Genomic DNA, 16,039 nt, shown 5'->3' on the forward strand with positions numbered 1-16,039 from the left:
CTAGTCAATTCTCCAGGTTGACCTCAAAAAATGATCTTCCAGCGAGCATGTTTTTTTTTAAAAGATTTATGTAAATAAAAATCAAAATAAGACAAATTTGACAAAAAGAAAAATAATTATCGGGCGTTGCATAATGTCAAAATTATCGGAATCGGTCGTCTAAACAGGAAAAATAAGACGATTGTTTTGGGATAAGGTGTTGGAGCAATTTGTTCGATTTGCATTTTACAAGCATCTGGCTCGCGTTGCCAGTCGAACCGCCTTGAAGGATTTTGGAAGGCTTATCTCCACTGGATCCGGCTTTTTCGTGCAAGCCTCTTTCTTGTTTGCTTGTCCCGCGAAGGCCAAGCGCGTAAAAGATACCCTTATCAAGCTCGATCTCTTTAGTTAGAACGTGTGCCGCTAAATCCAACTGACAGCGTTTCTCAGACTTTTAAACTTTCAAACGAAAGATTACGTTATACCACCTGCTTTTTTTCGTTGTTCAGGAAACAATTTTCAGAAATATATTTCCCCCTTCTTACTTGTGAAAAATAGTTGTCCCGACCACAGCGCTCTTGAAAACAGAACACTATCGGTTCATCAAAATCGGTAATATCGGAAGCGGTACAAAGATAAGAGTGTATCAGATGAGGAGCTCGTCTCGGCGCAAGGACAATTAAATTTTGGTCTTCGCATTTTCCCCGGAATGAATCCAGTCGAATTTAATTGGGTAATTATGCAACCGTGATAGGGGGAAAAATTGCGATAGTTTGCGGTCAGATCTGCTCAATGTACATTTTGAACGATAGGGCCTTGATTGGGGGGAATTATGATGCTTTGTTCACGGAAAATTTATGTTTTTTGATAAGATTTATGGAATTAAGACGGTAAATTCCCCCGTTTTGGGTGATATATCTACAGTAGAAAAAAGTCAACCCGGTAAATTATGAATTTTGAAGGACTACTATTGTAAACTGCTGCTTGATTTCGATACTCGCCTGCAGCTAGTGCACCTTCAGCAAATGCATATTTAATCATTAGCGCATAAAAACGACAACACACGTTTTGATTTTGAAGGCACTTGAGCGCAACACGTGATGCTTTTCGACATATTTGTTAATACTGATCAGCGTGATAGCTGTAGTAATCTACATGCACCACAAATACTTGTGAATATTTCACGATCGAACTGCTCCATTTGATAATGCACAAAAAAACAAAGCATTTTTAACGAGCGAAATACCTGCCATTTTCGTGATCTCTTTCCAGTTAAATAGGCGTTTTTATCTTTTACAAGTATTATGTATATATACTCTGTTTATTATGATTTCGCTGATGTTAGCTGATTGATTGACCCGTTGGGTTATTAACTGGGCTTCGTGAAATTTTGGCACCAAATCAAACTCTATATTTTTCATGATCTTCGATTGTAAATACTCTCTAAAAGTTATGTTCCGTAAAAAGCGAATAATTCTCTTCCTGTAGTGAGAGGATATGACAGGACAAGCGGAAATTGCCTTTATTATTTATTTTTCAATAATAAAAATATTTTTAATGACGCGCAATTTTAGGACCATTCCTTGAACGTGTCTTCCTGTATTTAAAATATTCTGGACTCATGATTTTTCTTTCAAAAAACAGCATCAAAGGTTCGGCTACGTCTAATTCAATCAAATTTTTCTCGCGACTCTCGCTCCTCTGTTTTTCCTAAGTCCACGGGTTTACTCCCAAATCAAGCCGAGCAAGAAAAAAATTAAAAAAAATGTTCAAATTTTCCTTCTTGCTTTTTATTATTAATTTATCTGTTTGTGTATTTGGTAGAATTTATCTGATGTTGGGAAAAATATTTTATTTTTCTGACGAGTGGAGTGGGCAGAAAACGTGGGGGCATTTTTTGGTATTTAGGGCGAAAACAAGCTTTTGATTTTATAAGAGCGTATTCTTTTTGTATGGTTTGGAAATCCTGGAAGGGGAAATAATTAAGATTGAGTACGGCTGGAGAGCGAGTTTGTTTTGTACCTCGAGTTTTATAAAAATCGTCTGCTTATCATACTACAAACATCATGAAACAAAAACGTGATGCTCTGGCTAAAGCGTACTTGTTTAACTCTTGACAAACTTTTGCCAAAGGATTGGTCAGCACGTATGCTTGGGCTAAACTCTCTTTCTTCTGATTCGATGAAATAAGAGAATCAGCTCTTGGGCCAAAGTTTTGTTTGGCTAAGCCGCTTTGCGGCTTCGTTTTTAAAAAAAGCCGCTTCGCGGCTTTCATCAAAGCTTCTTCATTATTCAGAGGAAGAATGAAGTCAGAAAAAGTGACTTCATCGGCATGCAATTAAAAATGTTCCCGACGCATTCTCTGTTGTCAGAAATCCTTTATGCAATAAATTCCGCTAGAATAATATAAAATTCCTGCCGACAGGCCTCTGTCTTCCCAAAAACGTGCAGTGGCGGTTTATAAGATTTAGAATCTTGTTTCTAATTTTGACTTCAAGTATTGTTTCGTAAAAGATAATAGAAAATATTGAGGCGGGAAATTGCCTTCTGAGGAAAGAAAAATATCCCCTCACCTTTGTGCGCGACGCCGGATTTTGAAAAAGGACGCACACCTGTAACAATAACGGCTGCTTTTTATAGATTCTGGGAAGAGAAAAGGGCTGGTTCTGTTGGCAAAATCATGTGAATTTCATAACGACGCGCGACCATGTAACGTGTTTTATTTTCAGTGAGTAGTAGTAGTAGCAGTGATTAGCAGCGTCAAAGAACCGACTATTTTTATTACCAAGGTCTTTTGTCCTTTTATTCACCAGGCTTCGTCATCTTCCGAATGGTAATCATCGTATTTCGCATTGTCATCGGCGGGTGATTCCTTGGCTTCGTCACAAGAACTGTCCGAATATTCCATTTTTCGTTTTCGATCACACTTTTTCGTTGTGACTTTGAATCGGCCGTCTTCATCGCGGTAGAGTTCAAGCGCGTCTTCGCCCTCCGCCTTTACCTCTGAAAAACGATTTGGGAAGAATTCCATGCTTCTAACTTACGAAGAAGAATGTCGAACAAAACATCGATTCGGTTTTCATCGTCAGCCGAGCCTTTTTTGAAGAGCTTGATGAGCTTGAACTGCTTTGTCAGGGCATGAAGGCTGGCGCCTCCTTTTTCGCTCTTCACAGGAAAATGATCGGCAGGAGAGATGTCGCAGTCGGCATCCATGAACTGATGGGGTGTTCGTCTATCCCTCCAATTTGCAACTGCGGTCGAAAATTTTTTCTTCATCTCGCGCCTCCAATCGATGTTGACGTCTTCTTCGAAGTTCTCCCAGCTGAATGACTTTGCCGGCGATTGGCTGGACGCTTCTTTTTCCCAACTTCGTTCCACCGTTCGGTCCGTTCCAAAAGAAGCTGAATCTTCAGTGTCAGACTCTTGGTTTTCGTCTTCCGATTCTACTGAGCAATATTGTCCTGGGTTTCTATACTCGTAATCGATGTGGAATCCGTCATATTTGTCTAATGCGGGTTTTACAGTACCGGAATTGATATTATCAAAACAAAGCATTAGATATACCAATCATTGAATAAAATGGATGTGATTAAACCTGCTGCCTTTATTCTGCATCCGATTTATGGCGTAATACGAAGCGACCCTGTCAACTGAAACTGGAAACACGTGATTAGAACACTCGATTCCTCTTTTAGAGAGTTGACCAATTATCAGTTTATCCGTTTATTTTTTTCAGTGGTTTTCTTTTTTTTGTCAGTGGAAATGTGTCACTCAGTGATAAATGCGTTTGAAAATTGAACTAATATTACATGTAATTGGAATAAGAATAAGTGCAATTTTTTGGCTAAATTGAATTTAAGCTAGGGCGTAAAGAAGAGCACGAGAGCCCGGTTGCGGATAGCACATGTACTCGCACTCTGGATCGTGGTCACATTCTTGTGGCACATCTAGGGGTAGGTTAACTACGAACGCGTGAATCAGCTGTGGTCCACATTGCGGATAGTAGTAGTATTCACAATATGGACAGTGTTCACATTCTAGCACGGAATGATAATGCTGATGGTGCAACTCGTACTGGCTGGTATCTATGGTCGCTTGCGCACAGTGGTCTTCGTCGTTATCCGTCCCTGAAATGAGCCATAAGAAGTCAATTCTTTACGATGTGCACTTACAGTTCTGAGGTCCAGTCGGAAATCGATAATACTTGCCGATCTCCTCAGTAAAGGCACCGGCAGGCTTCCTCTCGTCAGGAGACGTCCAGGACTTATGCCGCTGTGCTTCGTCAGGCTCTGGAATCTCAGCAGAAGTGTTGAGAATCTGAAGCACTGCATCGTAGAGCATCGATTTGAAGTCAAACTTCCGCAATGTCGTCTTGTGGATTTGCTTGTACTTCGACTCTAAAATTTTACAATGAAGATCTTTTGGGTAAAATTTGTCTTTACTTAGAGGTCGCTCGGGATGAAGACTTGGATAGGGCTTGAGAGTGAAGACTGCTGATTGGCTGCAGAAACCCTTGGAGTAGTCTCCTCCCCAGTGTTTTCCAATGCCTTCGATTTTTACCGAGTACTCAGGATACTCCCGCAGACAATGCTCAGTGAACTTTTTGAACTCCTCCCTTGTCTAAACAAAAATTTAGGATGCGCTAAAAAGTTGATTGCTTACCCATTCAAATCGATGATCGTCATGTCTGAAATTGCCATGCGGCATCGTCGACCAGTGCGAATTGAAATCACCGTTTGGTGTCGTAATTATCGCTGTTTTTGGCCGTATGTCGCGGAAAATCGTCTTCAACAAGCCAGGATGATCTTCTTCGTTGATGTGCTCGATCAACTCGATGCAGCTCAAGAAGTCGATTCCTTGGAGACTTGTTTCTGGAGCTTCGCAAGCGTTTCCTTGGTAGAGCTAGAGAATTGGTCAGGAACAATCTTTCTTTCAGTAACATTACCTCAACAGAACAATCATGTTCCCTCTTGAAATCATTTCCCAAGTAGAAATTGTCAAAGTTCGACTCTAGCGTGAATTTGTTGCTTACCAACAACTCTTTTTGAATATCCACTCCTAAAAGCGATTGAAAGAGGGAAGAAAAAGGATGAAACTTACCCACAACTCTTCTCAACTGTAATTTGGCGAGTTCGCGAACAAACTTGCACTCCGCACATCCCAAGTCGATCACTGACTTCGCTTTTGTCTTCTCAATGTAATTTATTACATAGTCGTAGCGCTGGAGATATAATTTCGGCTAAAAAGGGTTGAAACGAAACTGTTCAAAATATTCCCCCTGACCTCAAAGTAAGTGATGTTTCCAGTGGGCACATCGTGCTCCACCTGGTCCATTTCTTTCTCCACCGCCGGCATTGTCGGCAGCGTCAATTTTCCCTCACTCTCTTTATCCGGGCCATCTCTAGAATCCTCCTCCTTGGTCGACCATTCATCATCCCCGCGCGCTATTTCCGCCATCTTTTCTCTCTGTTTCTGTTTTTTTTCTCGCAGAAGCAGCGAGTTCTGGGAATTTTCTCCTCGAATCCTGTTTCTTCGATTATGTGTAGGCGATTGTGGGTGGGGAAAAAGATCATGAGGAAAAAATTTAAAATTATCTTTCGCGCCAAAACTGACCCTTCAATTTATCGCTTGTATTACCTTAAAATTAACATATTTTAATATTATTTATTTAATATTATATTTTAAAATTAATATTAAAATATATTTATTAAGAGATATTAATTATAAATAAAGAAACTTATTGCTTTTTGTCAAAATAAAAAAGGACTCATTTCATCATCAATTAGTTTTTATCCCGGAATCAAGAAATATTTGATTATTCATCTTTTTCATAAATCATCAAATATTACTTGATTCCGGGATGAAAACTCTACTGATGATGGAATCAGTCGTTTGTTATTTTTACAACAAGCAGTAAGTAAATTAATTTATCCGGCTCACAATTGTCTACAAATCTGTGTACTAGCAAATTATAAAAACTGTTTCTTCATAGAATTCTGAAAAGACACTGGTTCATGATTATTTTTTGTTTAGAAAGCATTGTGCTATCGGAACGGTAAAAATTAATAGAGCCAGTCTCGGTACGGAGCTGCCATTCCGCCGCGATAACTGACAATTATTGAATTGCTCGGCTTTATATCTCGCGCGCCAGCTGGCGGCGAATAGACCCGCTAAATCACCACTTTTCACCGGAAAGGTCGCATTTCAAGGTTTTACCAGGGATTGTTGGTAATTGCCAATTGTTTCTGCCAGAGTTGAATTTACTGTTTAGAATAGCGATTCTTTCAATCAGTGTTTTCTAACTTCAATCTCTTTGTAACTTTCACTTGTAACTGTCTGGTCAATCCTTGGTGCTTTGCTGATTTCTGATGTTTGAGAAAGTGAAACATTACCGTTTGGATTTCTGACGACAAAATTACGTCAAAACACGGCCGCGAGTTGAGCGTAAAATTTACCCCCAATTCGATGCTCAAAACCCACACTGTGGATATATATTTTCGCGAGTTTGTAAACCGTTCTCCTTTTTCTTGCGTTTTTTTCTTCGCGGCCGCAATGACGCTGAATATCACGAAAAACGAATGGCTGATCTGGGTATTTTTTTAGAGGAGCCACGTTTTTTTTACGATATGGTCATTTAGTTTTAACAGCAATCAAAATCTCGTCAAGATAATTTTTATGCCAGCTGAGGAAGTACAAGCTCGATAAGAACTGACTGATGATCGTGATAAGCGTTTTCTACCGCGCTAATTGAAAAATGATTGTTAGAGGCTCTTTCTTACCAAAAAAGGAAAGTAAATACACAAGCGTGATTAGGTGCTTGCTGAAGAAAAAATCAGGTAATTAGTGGAGTTCTCAGTGATTCAGCCGTAAGAAGGTGATGATTCAAAATATCGGTACATCAGTTTTTGTTGACTAAAATGAGGAAAAAGGAAAACTTCTTGGGAATATAAAGATGAAGATTTTGGTGCCCAAATCACAAACAAAAAGAAACAACCTCGATATCAACTTCAGCAATGAACCTTTTTACTTTTCTCCATCTCTTCGCTTCAATTTCTATCATCGCTCAACCTACCAGCAGACGTCGCCATGTCAGAAGAAAATGTCACGATCATCGAGGAAGAACGTTTTCAGATGTCGATCGAAAAATACTGAAAAAGGAGGGATTCCAACGCACTTTGTAAGTAAAGAAAATGAAATAAATTTTTATCATTTGTATTTTCAGTGCAATTTAAAAGATTCCGATCTCTCCTGTTTGGAAGAAGAATTCGGGGATGAACTCATCAGAACAGTTCACAGAGCCTGTTCTCATTTTCGAAGACAAGGGTGTTTGGAAGAAAACACAGTAGCCCTTATGAAAGAAAGGCCATTCTCTAGAAGATTCAAATGCTTTTGCAAGATAGGCCACAAAGGAGAAAAATGCGATAAATATAACGAATAATCTATGCTACACAAAATAACTATTGCTTTCAAACTGCTAGAGTACTGAAAATTTGCCTGTTGTAGGCATTATCTTCGAAAATACATCCATTTTATTCAACAAATTGAAAGAACTCTCAATTTGATAAGAGGTCATTATGAGCTGAGATGTTTAGCGTTGTTTCTTTTTCAACAAAACATCTTTAGTAACATAGGTCATCCCTTTGTTACCAGGATAAACGTCGGCGAAAATCTGAATTTAGCAGGATAGACCCGTGGCAAACGAGCCCCCACGTTAGCAGCATAAACTTTGGCAAAAGGGGTCATTCTTAGCAGGGTAAACTTTGGCACCAAGTTAACAGGGTTGAATGAATCACGATTGCTCTGCCTCACGGAGCGGGTTCGAATGGCGCGCAAATGAGTTTTGATTTCCGCCGCTGATTTCACGCTGGAGGCGCTCACTTATGATTCACCTACCCTATTAATTGAGTGCCAAAGTTTACCCTGCTAACAATGACCCATTTTGCCAAAGTTTATGCTGCTAACGTGGGGTCTCGTTTGCCAGGGGTCTATCCTGCTAAATTCAGATTTTCGCCGACGTTTATCCTGGTAACAAGGGGATGACCTATGTTAGTACAAGCTCGATAAGAACTGGCTGATGATCATGATAACCATTTTCTAGCGCAGTAAATGAATAGTGATTCTGAATGGCTCTAACATAATTAACATAGAATCATGCTGATTAGTGTGGGAAATAAGAAACGTAGAAAAGGGAAAGTCATATTATTCGTCAAAATGTATATAAAGTGCTGAAATCTCCGATGTTTGAAATAATTTTTAAAGTAAAAACAACAAGTGAACAAACTCAAGTTTATAAATGAAATTTTATTCCTTTTTAATTCTTTGCTCTTTGATAGCTTCTCCTATAACTGGTAGAGCCATCACTAGAACGAATAAGACAAGAGATCTTTACTGTAACCATCAATTGTCACATCCTTCTGAGGATCTAAAAACTGTACTGGATACACAAGGAAAATATATTCCGCATCCATTCGAGTTTGTTAGTAAAAAAATAAATAATATAAAACTCGTATTTAAATTTACCATCAAATGATAAACCATGTAATAAAATCATCATTTTTAGTGCGAGATGATAGACTTCGAAAGCAGCTGTTTACCAAAAGAGTTCGAAGATCAACTCAAAAGTGCCTGTTCTCATTTTCGAAAAGAAGACTGTTCGAGGACAAACACACTCGCCATCAAAGGAGGATTAACTAAGAAATGCTTATGTAAACCAGGCTTCACAGGAACAACATGCAAGAGCTTAAATTAAAGCTTTAATGCCGCAGAAAATATAAATGCCAATATCTTTGAAACTGCTTTTCTAACTGCTTACCAAAAATTCGCCTGCTACCAGCACTAAGTTCATTGCTTGCCAAATAATCTGACAAAATATAATTCATTCTACTGATACATCCTCTCTTTTCCAACAAAAAAGCACTGTTTCGTCCTGGATCTGTGGCCAAGTGGATTGTAAGCAATCGAATTTATCGGGGTGGATGCAAATCCGCGGCGAATGCAAATTGTTTGAAAGTATCTCCAGTGCTCACGCCAACGTGCTGAGCGGGCGCATTGTTTCCGATACTCTAGCCACGATAGGGGAAGGGCACGATGTTTAAACTTTGGGAAAATTTATTCAAGCGGAGTAGGTAACAAATTAAGGGGGAGGTCGACGAGAATCGGGATTTCCGTGACCAAAAATGCGGAGAAACCCGATAAGATAGGAAAATTCTGACTTTTCAGATTGAAAGAAAAGGGTTTGAAAAATTAACCGGCGAAAAGCAGAAAAAAAATTTTTTCGAAAAATTTTCCAAAAATTAAGGTTGAAGTGGGGGTGTCTCGTGACCAAAAAATCTCGAAAAACCGAGTTTTTTTTTCTTCATCAAATATAATTTATAAATAGTTTAGACCCTTAAAAATTAACCGGCGATCAAAAAATTAAGGGTTACTTTCATAAAAAAAATTTTCTTATTGATTAAAAATATTCGATTTTCGTCAAAATCGGCATTTTTACCCATTTTTTCGTGGAAATTTCTGCAAAAATCACAAAAACTTGTATTTTTTAAAAATTATTAGTCAGAAATCATTTTAAAACAATGCCTAGTGCATAATTATCAGTTTCAGATAGTTTTTGGACGAAATCACCAACTAATAATTTTCAAGAAATTTCAAGTTCGAGACTTAAAATCGAAAATTTTACATTAAAAAGTTAACAAATTGAGAAAAAGCTAGAGACCAAAAATACTCCTTTTTTATCGAGGAATCAATATAATCAAAATTTTGAAAAGGCGAAAAAAAATTTCTCGACGACCTCCCCCTTAAGGGCTTTGATAAACGATTGAGTCACGCAGCTGCTTTCTTTTGGAAAAAGAGGCGAAAAATAATTTTAAAAAGATGATTTTAAGACTCTCACTTTGATCCGAACCACCAGACAGAAAACTAACCCTAACCCTAACAGTGGGAAAATACGGGTTTGAAAATCGGTGCACTAGTTTTCGGGAAAATCCGCGATTACACAAAATACGACGGGAACATGTTTTCCACGCCGGACGGTGACGGCTAATGTTGAGAAAATATATAGTTTGGCAATTTTTTATCCACACGTGGTCCTGAAGATCGCGTCGGAATTGGATAAATAAAGGTATATCTTCAGCGGAAATTTTAAAACGTGAGCTAAAAATTTCTTATTTATTGAATTCGAATCGTTAATTGGGCAAAATTACATATCGCAATTTGGGTTTTTTCAAGTGAGAACACATTGGCAATTAGTCAGCGGCCTTGGTAATTCTGGTAAAGCAGCTATTAGCTCACTTGCCACAGGTTCGGCCACGAAGTAGTCGCCGAAAGTAGTTGGAATGTTGCTGGCGGCTGGCGGCCTCGTCATCTGTCCTCTGATACTGGCATGTGGACAATTCGTGCTATTTTCGCGGATTGAGCAAATCACCCACTTTTGCAACCGCTATTATCACGAGACTCGAATTATCGACACGTGATTAGTATGGGAGCTGTTTGTTTGATGAGAAATGCTTGCTTTCTATTTCGTAAAAATGGTTTTGAAGTGCGTGGACTCGAAATTCCTTCGCCAATTGAGTGATTCTTGATCTCCTATTTAATTCAATCGCTTTTTCACGGTGTACCCTTAATTTCATTTCACTGCTGTATTTTCAGCATTCAATTAACAGCCCTAGTTGATGATGTCCTCTCCTTTGTCAATTTTTATTTCCGGAAACAATGCACCGCGTTTTTCTATTTTGCACGAAAATATCAGCTGGGGTCGATTAGATTTACCCAAAAATAATTTTCCCTCTTTGAAGATCAACGATCAGCGATCGTCATTTCGGAAATGGTAAATTTTGTTATGAGAAAAACAACTTCCGGATCGTCGTTTCGGAATAAGTCAACATTTTGAAGTTGTTGACTGATTCTAGCCCTTAGTTATTTAGCTTTAGATTGTGATTTTAGCAAAGCGGCTTCGTTTTCAAAAAAGCCGTTGCCCAGCTTTTTTTCCAAAGTCTTTCAGAAAATGTCCGAAGAAGAAAAGTTCATGCTTCGATCTATCTTTCTAAAGGAAATTCTTCTTTTTGGGGAAAATATTTTTCAAACTGACCTAACATTAATTGCATTTTTTCGACTACAAGACTGATTTTTTAATCAATTCTCGTGTCCACGTGTCCATTGGCAGGAAAATTAATAAAGATGAGGAGATGCAAAATAAAATGTTTTGAAAAAATACACCAAAGGGCCTACGACCTAGGTTGCCTATTTTTAAGATATTAATTCTGTGTAAACCAAGCCACAAACAGATGGTAAGTAGACGGCTTTGAAAATCGTATGCAAATGTTTAACATGCATTTTCTAGCCGTGTTTTTGTGAAATTAACGTTGTCAAGTAACGTTTTGATGATGAAGATTTGTTCTGTTTTTCATTCGCGTAATTGCTTGTTTGAATTGAAGTTCTGGCGAAGTTATGTCATAACTTGAGCGATAACAATAGCTTAGGCTCGCTCCATGGGAAGTAGGAGATCCTGCTGGTCAAGATTTTATCGAAGGAAATCATACACTTTCATATCCTTTCAACCAACATAACTACCGCCGGGCCTGTTTTTTAGAGCTACCTGAGACACAATAAATTAAGGGTGTCTCTAAGATAACTTGTAAACCCTTGATTTTTTCCACTGTAAATTTGTTTCCCCAAGCTTTCGTTATATCTAACCCTAACCCTAACCTTTCCGATTTCTTAACGATATAAATTAAGGGTGTCTCGATGATAACTAATTAAAAAACCTCTTTTTGAAATTTTGATCTTTCCTGAATGTTAATTTTCCAAGATCGAATTATCAAAGCCGGACAGAATATAACGATTTCATAACGAACCATGTTTTCCGCTTCTACCAGCTTTTCCTTGATTTTTAGCCCATCATGAAATAAAATTAAAACGCGGATTTCACGTTCATTTCTACTTGAACATGAAAACTCTACAGCGGTAATTGTGATTTTGTCGTACATAAAGCGTTCTTTACGATTTCTATTCGCCGGAGTTAGAGAAAGAAGGTATTATGCAAGAAAATAAAATGGAGCATAAGAAAAAGAGATTAGCAGGACGAAGAAAGAAATCGGACATCAAAGCAAAGAAAACACTTTTCTTTGGCGAACTTTTTCGTTGGCGCTGGGAGTGATTGATTTGCGCCGGGAAAACTTAGTTTGATGATGTAAGAAGGTTCGGCGAATTCCGATGGGCGCTAGAATTTCCGACGACACTTGGATTCAAAATTTTAATTACCGAGTAACCGGACCGGTACGATTCTAGGGAAGTGCTATCGTAGGCCGATTGTAAATATTTGCTGGGAGCTTTTTCTCACGTTTTTTGGAATCTCAGTGCTTTTTGCCAATTTCTAGTGCGGGGGAGTACTGTAATTATTCAGCTGATGCGCCGGAAAAAAGCTCTCTGCATCTCAATTTCAAATATTCACGTAAAAAACCAAAGCCTCCCCTTTTTCTTCTTCTTTATCTATGTAAAGTGAGCGAGGCGGTTTCGATTTCAACCATTTTGTGCTTTTCATGTAGCCGCTCTTACCAGCAGAACTGGCCAGTGCCTTTTTTCAACGCTGCGGAAATCGAGATCAAAAGCGATTTAATTTTAATTAATAAAAAATTCACGGAAAGATCGAAAATTTTGAGCTGGAGCTTTGACATTTTTTGAAGTCTGGAGTCTGGAGTGGTGGCGAAAACCTTTAATTTAACCTTTTAGCGCGAAAAATAGAGCTTCTTTTACCGTTTCTGAAAACTGAACTCAAGAATCTCTAGAACGTCTAGTCATTTGTTTACTTTATGCAGCCAAATCTCATCGTAAATCCTCTCTTGGCGAAGAATGATGGCGTATTCTGGTAAAAAGAGGCGGATTTGGGCTTCAAAGATGATCCGGGGATCAGAAAGTACATCCCCTTCGATCTCATACTCAGATGCGCTCAATTAATCCCCTTACGAAAAATATACAGAACTTTGTCTTCGAAGCCAAAAAGTGCTTTTGTGGAAATGAAGTTTATTTTTACATTTCCGTTCTCAAAACTTGCTGCTGGCGAAACAGACGAGAATAAATGATGAATCTGATGATTTTATCTCAAAACGGGCGGCTCCTAATTAGACAAATTTGGAAAAATTTGATTTTTGGGGAAAAAACTTTAATTGATGATTTATAAGTTATAAATTATAACTGGCGAAATTCGATAACGCCACAATTTTAGATTTCTAGCTATATTTATTTTATTTTATTTTTTTTTTTACTCTCTCAATTGAGTTTGCAAGGCTTGGTCTTCTCCAAAAGATTTTGATAAAAAACTACGAAGAAGTTTACATGAGAAACCATTTTCTTTAATTAAAAATCGTCTTGGGCCACTTTTTGAGCTTTATTTTCAGGGAGAAAAATATCATTTTCTTCTTTATCTATGAGCAGGTGTGGTGGAGAACGAGAGGTTGCACCAAGCGGTGAGAACGTCCGTTCGGTTATTAGTATTTATTCAATTGCGAATTCCAGCCTTATAAAGCCAGATTCTACGGTGAGAGAGAGGCGCGATGAATTGCGTGCAGGGATGCACAAATATTCAATTCTCTGCGGTTTTATGAGCATTTTTTAATGAAAAAATCGACATCAACGACTTTCCATTTCACTAAAGTCAAAGAGCAAGTGAATGAAAGGGCATATCAGTGATAAAAAGGGTTGATTTCCAGGAGAAGGACTGGATTTCCAAGAAAACAAACAAATTGTCTCTAGAATTTGACGTTCGAGAGAGAAACTGAAACTTGACAACAAGAGCGCTCCGTCGTTTTCTCCCGTTTCAACAAAAAAGTGCTTATTTTCCCGAAATCAGGCGGCAGAAACATCTTTTCAATACAATTTTTATACCATCTCAAGCAGAACCTAGCGCTCTATCCAAAAATCCCTGTAAGAAAAAAATCCAACCGTTGAATCTCTTGCCACAACGAAAATGAGGGTTGATGTTTTCAAGTTTCGAAAAAAATCTGTCACGTGTTTTCGAGTTTCAGTTTTTTCTCTAGAACGCGTCCCTACCTCTGAGAAATTTGAAAAAATGAAATCAGTTTCCTCAGTTTCACTGCGCAGGTAAGACGGGAATAAAAAAAAATCCCGGGGAACCCCTCGAGGTTTGAATTTTGAACTAGACCCGGGAGACCTCTCGAAATTTAGATTTTGAAAAATTTCTGAAACAATTTTTAACTAACAACCCAATTCGCAAATTAAAATGAAGTTATTCTTCCGCTAACAACTCTTTTTAGTTGCAACCGTTTTAAATACCCCCAACCTTTCAAAATGTCTGACTACCCACCAACTGGTCTCTCCAAGGGCGTCAAAGAACTCCCCGAATGGATCCAGAAGGGATGCGGCAACGAAGAGTACTATTGCGAAGAAAAAGGCGCTACTTTCCTCGGAGCCGCCGACAAAATGCCCGACGAGCTCCCCGACCTCTCCGAGCACAACAACTTCTTGACCGACGTTCTTAAGAAGCAGCCCGAGCTTTACAAGAACCTCAAGGACAAGAAGACCAAACTCGGTGTCACCCTCGGCCACTGCATCAAGACCGGCATCGACAACAAAGGTAAATACACAAACAACCGGTTCTAGAAACTTTCGAAATTGGTAAAGCGGGAATTTTTAAATTATTACGAAAAAATTAACGAAACAATGTTCTAATCTTATTTTTCAGGTCACCCCATGATCAAGACTGTCGGTCTCGTCGCCGGAGATGAAGAGTCCTACGAGCTCTTCGCCGAGCTTTTCGAGCCCGTCATCTCCGCCCGACACGGTGGCTACCCCAAGGACGCCGTCCACCCCACCGACCTTGATGTCTCCAAACTCACCGACACCAAGATCGACCCTACCGGCAAATACGTGCTTACCAGCCGATGCCGAACTGGACGATCCGTCAAAGGCTTCAAGCTCCCCCCAGTCACTGACTTCGAAGAGCGACGAAAACTCGAAGCTCTCGTCGTCAAGGGTCTTCTCTCCATGGAGGGTGACCTTAAAGGTGACTACTTCCCCCTTCACGGCTCCCAGTCCTACGCTCCCAAGCCCAACGGCATGAGCCTCGAGAAGGAAGAAGAGCTCCGAACCGCCGGTAACCTTTTCCAGGTAAGAAACGAAAACAATCCTAGTTCTAGAGATTTTCCTCCTTGATTTCAAAAACTCGAATTCTAACTCAAATTTTCAGGAACCCGACTCCACCCTCCTCCTTTCCTCCGGCTGCGGCCGACACTGGCCCGATGCCCGAGGTATCTTCCACAACGAAGCCTCCAACCTCTTCGTCTGGGTCAACGAAGAGGACCAGATGCGAATCGTCTCCATGGAGAAGGGCGATGATATCAAACGAATCATCACCCGATTCGCCAACGCCACCACCCAGATCCAGAAGGTCCTCAAGGCTGAAGGCGCTGACTTCATGCACTCCGAGCACCTCGGCTGGATCTTGACTTGCCCATCCAACCTCGGAACTGGTCTCCGAGCTGGTTGCATGGTCAAAGTTCCACTTTTCTCCGCCCGACCTGACTTCAAGGCTGTCTGCGCCAAGATGGGTCTCCAGGTACGTCCTTTGATAAGTTTAAAAATCACGTGTCCCTAAAAGAGACTCTTAACTTATATATTTATTCTTTTATTTATTCTATATTTATTCTTACTCATCTTTTCAGACCCGAGGTACCGCTGGAGTTGACTCCGCCTCCACTGGTGGCACCTGGGACATCTCCAACGCCGACCGACTTGGCAAGTCCGAAGTCCAGCTCGTCAACATCTTCATCGAAGGTGTCGCCCAAATCATCCGATGGGAACAGGCTCTCGAAGCCGGCGAAAACATTGACGAAGCCGTCGCCAAGGCCGGACTCCCCGCCAAATTCTAATTTGTTTCTCACCTCATCCTTTTCTACCTCATTTACCCTTTTTTCCTGCCCCTACCCTTCCGTTCTGTTCCTGTTGATTCCAGCTTTCACTCTGATGTTTGAAAGGCCCTTTTTCGCCTCCCCCTTCCAAATTTTTTAGATCTGTAAATATATAGGTTCATTTCGGCCACCCTAATTAAAAA

At 39.6% G+C, this 16,039-nt stretch overlaps 3 protein-coding genes across 4 annotated transcripts; 1 reads left to right on the forward strand and 2 right to left on the reverse strand.

Annotated features, from left to right (window-relative positions):
* Window positions 1-2,570: 2,570 nt before the first annotated feature.
* On the reverse strand, window positions 2,571-3,534 carry LOC145711917 (uncharacterized). The gene is made up of 2 exons (XM_081789607.1): window positions 3,024-3,534; window positions 2,571-2,982 (listed from the first exon to the last, which is right to left on the reverse strand). The coding sequence occupies exons 1-2, from the start codon at window positions 3,532-3,534 to the stop codon at window positions 2,786-2,788; spliced, it is 708 nt and encodes a 235-aa protein (XP_081645733.1). The 3' UTR covers window positions 2,571-2,785.
* Window positions 3,532-5,514, reverse strand: LOC145711116 (small RNA 2'-O-methyltransferase-like). Of its 2 annotated transcripts, XM_081788845.1 has the most exons (8): window positions 5,263-5,513; window positions 5,080-5,218; window positions 4,925-5,037; window positions 4,642-4,881; window positions 4,422-4,599; window positions 4,152-4,376; window positions 4,058-4,106; window positions 3,532-3,667 (listed from the first exon to the last, which is right to left on the reverse strand). In XM_081788845.1, the coding sequence occupies exons 1-8, from the start codon at window positions 5,434-5,436 to the stop codon at window positions 3,547-3,549; spliced, it is 1,239 nt and encodes a 412-aa protein (XP_081644971.1). In that variant the 5' UTR covers window positions 5,437-5,513; the 3' UTR covers window positions 3,532-3,546. The 2 variants fall into 2 exon arrangements, with proteins under 2 accessions (XP_081644971.1, XP_081644969.1); XM_081788843.1 differs by lacking the exon at window positions 3,532-3,667 and having other exon boundaries at window positions 3,713-4,106; window positions 5,263-5,514.
* An 8,726-nt stretch (window positions 5,515-14,240) lies between these two features.
* Window positions 14,241-15,890, forward strand: LOC145711117 (creatine kinase B-type-like). The gene is made up of 4 exons (XM_081788846.1): window positions 14,241-14,563; window positions 14,672-15,096; window positions 15,176-15,544; window positions 15,651-15,890. The coding sequence occupies exons 1-4, from the start codon at window positions 14,278-14,280 to the stop codon at window positions 15,855-15,857; spliced, it is 1,287 nt and encodes a 428-aa protein (XP_081644972.1). The 5' UTR covers window positions 14,241-14,277; the 3' UTR covers window positions 15,858-15,890.
* Window positions 15,891-16,039: the final 149 nt, after the last annotated feature.

Source organism: Oikopleura dioica, chromosome 1, assembly GCF_907165135.1.
Source record: "Oikopleura dioica chromosome 1, OKI2018_I68_1.0, whole genome shotgun sequence".
Taxonomy (NCBI): domain Eukaryota; kingdom Metazoa; phylum Chordata; class Appendicularia; order Copelata; family Oikopleuridae; genus Oikopleura; species Oikopleura dioica.